General features: G+C 43.2%; 1 protein-coding gene across 1 annotated transcript in view; it reads right to left on the reverse strand.

The window, feature by feature from the left end:
* The window catches only part of LOC21402194 (inosine-5'-monophosphate dehydrogenase 2), a 3,770-nt gene extending 2,224 nt beyond the window's left edge, over positions 1 to 1,546 (reverse strand). The window contains exons 1-2 of the mRNA XM_010094186.2: positions 824 to 1,546; positions 73 to 459 (exon numbers count right to left, since the gene is read on the reverse strand). Of these exons, the coding sequence (XP_010092488.1) occupies positions 73 to 459; positions 824 to 1,429 (993 nt within the window). The 5' untranslated portion in view covers positions 1,430 to 1,546. The remainder of the gene's footprint in view (positions 1 to 72; positions 460 to 823) is intronic.
* Between the last annotated feature and the right edge of the window lie 370 nt (positions 1,547 to 1,916).

Consider the following 1,916-nt stretch of genomic DNA (forward strand, 5'->3'; position numbering starts at 1 on the left):
GGACGAAAAAATCTGTGAACTATCAACATTCAATAATGTTCACCACAGAGAGGAAAAAAAGAAGCAATATACCTGTCCTCGGCCAACGGCGCAAACCTCCTGGGTAGTACAGATGGAACCAGATCCCATCCCGACCCGCAACCCATCAACTCCAGCCTGAATCAGATTCTGTGCCTGGCTGATGGTCACCACATTCCCTCCAATCACATCCAGTCCGGGATAATTCAACTTAATATGCTTTATCAAATCAATCTGGTAAATGGAGTTCCCCTGAGAACTATCAATTACCACCACGTTGATCCCATCCCCCACCAGATGCTGCAGCCTCTCCTTATCCTGCTCCCTCGTCCCAATCGACGCCCCCACCATCCACTTCCCATCTTCCCCAACTGTTCCGACCCCCAACTTCGGGTAATCCTTGATCCGCTCCACGTCATCCTTCGTCACAAAATCGACCACCTAACATGGATAGTATAATAAGATCCTTAGTAGCTTATCAGTTATCGCCTCTTCTTCGCCAATCAAAAATTGAGCAACTTGAAAAACATAAACTTCTTCGTTTATTATTATTATTGTGCCATCATTTTCATAGTTTTGTAATTAAATTAACCATATATTTCTACTACTATCCACATCTACCTCTTAAAATTCCCAATACACAAGCACAACGAGATTATTATTATCATTAAAAAAAATAACGCCTAAAACAGTTCTAATGAAAAGGATCCTCAACCATAAAATATCAAATGAAATAACTATCTGATTGCTTTGAAATGATAATAATAATAATAATAATAAAGATTACACTTTTGAAATAATATACCTCGTCGTCCTTCACCATAACCGCCAAATCCCTCCCTTTCTCCTGCAAATACGACTCGATCCTCCCCAAATCGGAGTTCCACGGCACGTAATCCGACGAATTCACCATGTAATCGAAAACCTTGACCTCCTTCTCCGGCAACTTCTCCCAATCGGACCTGGAAACGAAACCTAGAAGCTTCGATTTGGCGGAACCGGACTCGGTAACGAGTACGTAGGGCTTGGAGTCGAAGTCGTCGGCGGAGGCGATCCGGTCGAAGGGGGAGAGGAAGACGGGGCTGGAGAGGATGGGGACGCGGCGGGCCTTGGCGGCGCGGACGAGTGCGGCTTGGTCGGCGGCGGGGAGATTGGAGTGGACGATGCCGATGGCGCCGAGGGAGGCCATGGCTGCGGCCATGTGAGCGTCGGTGACGGTGTCCATGGGAGAGGAGACGCAGGGGATGGAGAGGGAGATGTTGCGACTGAGTTGAGTAGCGAGTCGGACTGAATCAGTGGGGAAGTCGATGTAGTGAGGGAGGAAGATGACATCGTCGTAAGTGTAGGAGTAGCCCTGGCTGAACAGCCTCTCGGCCGCGAAGCCGTCCTCTTCGAAGACGCCGGCGGCCATGGCGGACAGAGAGAGAGAGAGAGAGAGAGAGAGAGGGGTTGTTAGGGTTTTAGAGAGAGAGCTTTTTACTCCGGTGTTTGTCTGGTTTTGGGCTAGGGTTTTGCCCTTTTTTGTTAGTTTTGTGTTTTGGGGATTATAATGTGTTTGTTGAGTTGCATTTTTTAGTTAAGATGTTTGTGTAGATTTTAAATTGAATTTGAGTTATAATTTTAGTTGAAGTTGTAATTTTAGTTTGTGTTTGGTTGTGTACATTTAAGTTATAGTTTGAGATGAAATTTTTTTAAATTTGTGTTTATGTGGGTCAAAACTTTAGTTTGTATTTAGATAGTATTTTAATAAAATTTCAATAATAATGAAAAATTTTAATATGGTATATGAGTGAGATTTTATTCGTCTATTCGTTGTAAACGCATAAAAAAGCATCTTAATCAGAATTAAAATGAAAAAGTTATAGCGTTTTTAAGAATAGAAAAAATATTGTTCATTA

This window comes from Morus notabilis, unplaced genomic scaffold (genome assembly GCF_000414095.1).
Source record: "Morus notabilis unplaced genomic scaffold, ASM41409v2 Scaffold666, whole genome shotgun sequence".
Taxonomy (NCBI): Eukaryota; Viridiplantae; Streptophyta; class Magnoliopsida; order Rosales; family Moraceae; genus Morus; species Morus notabilis.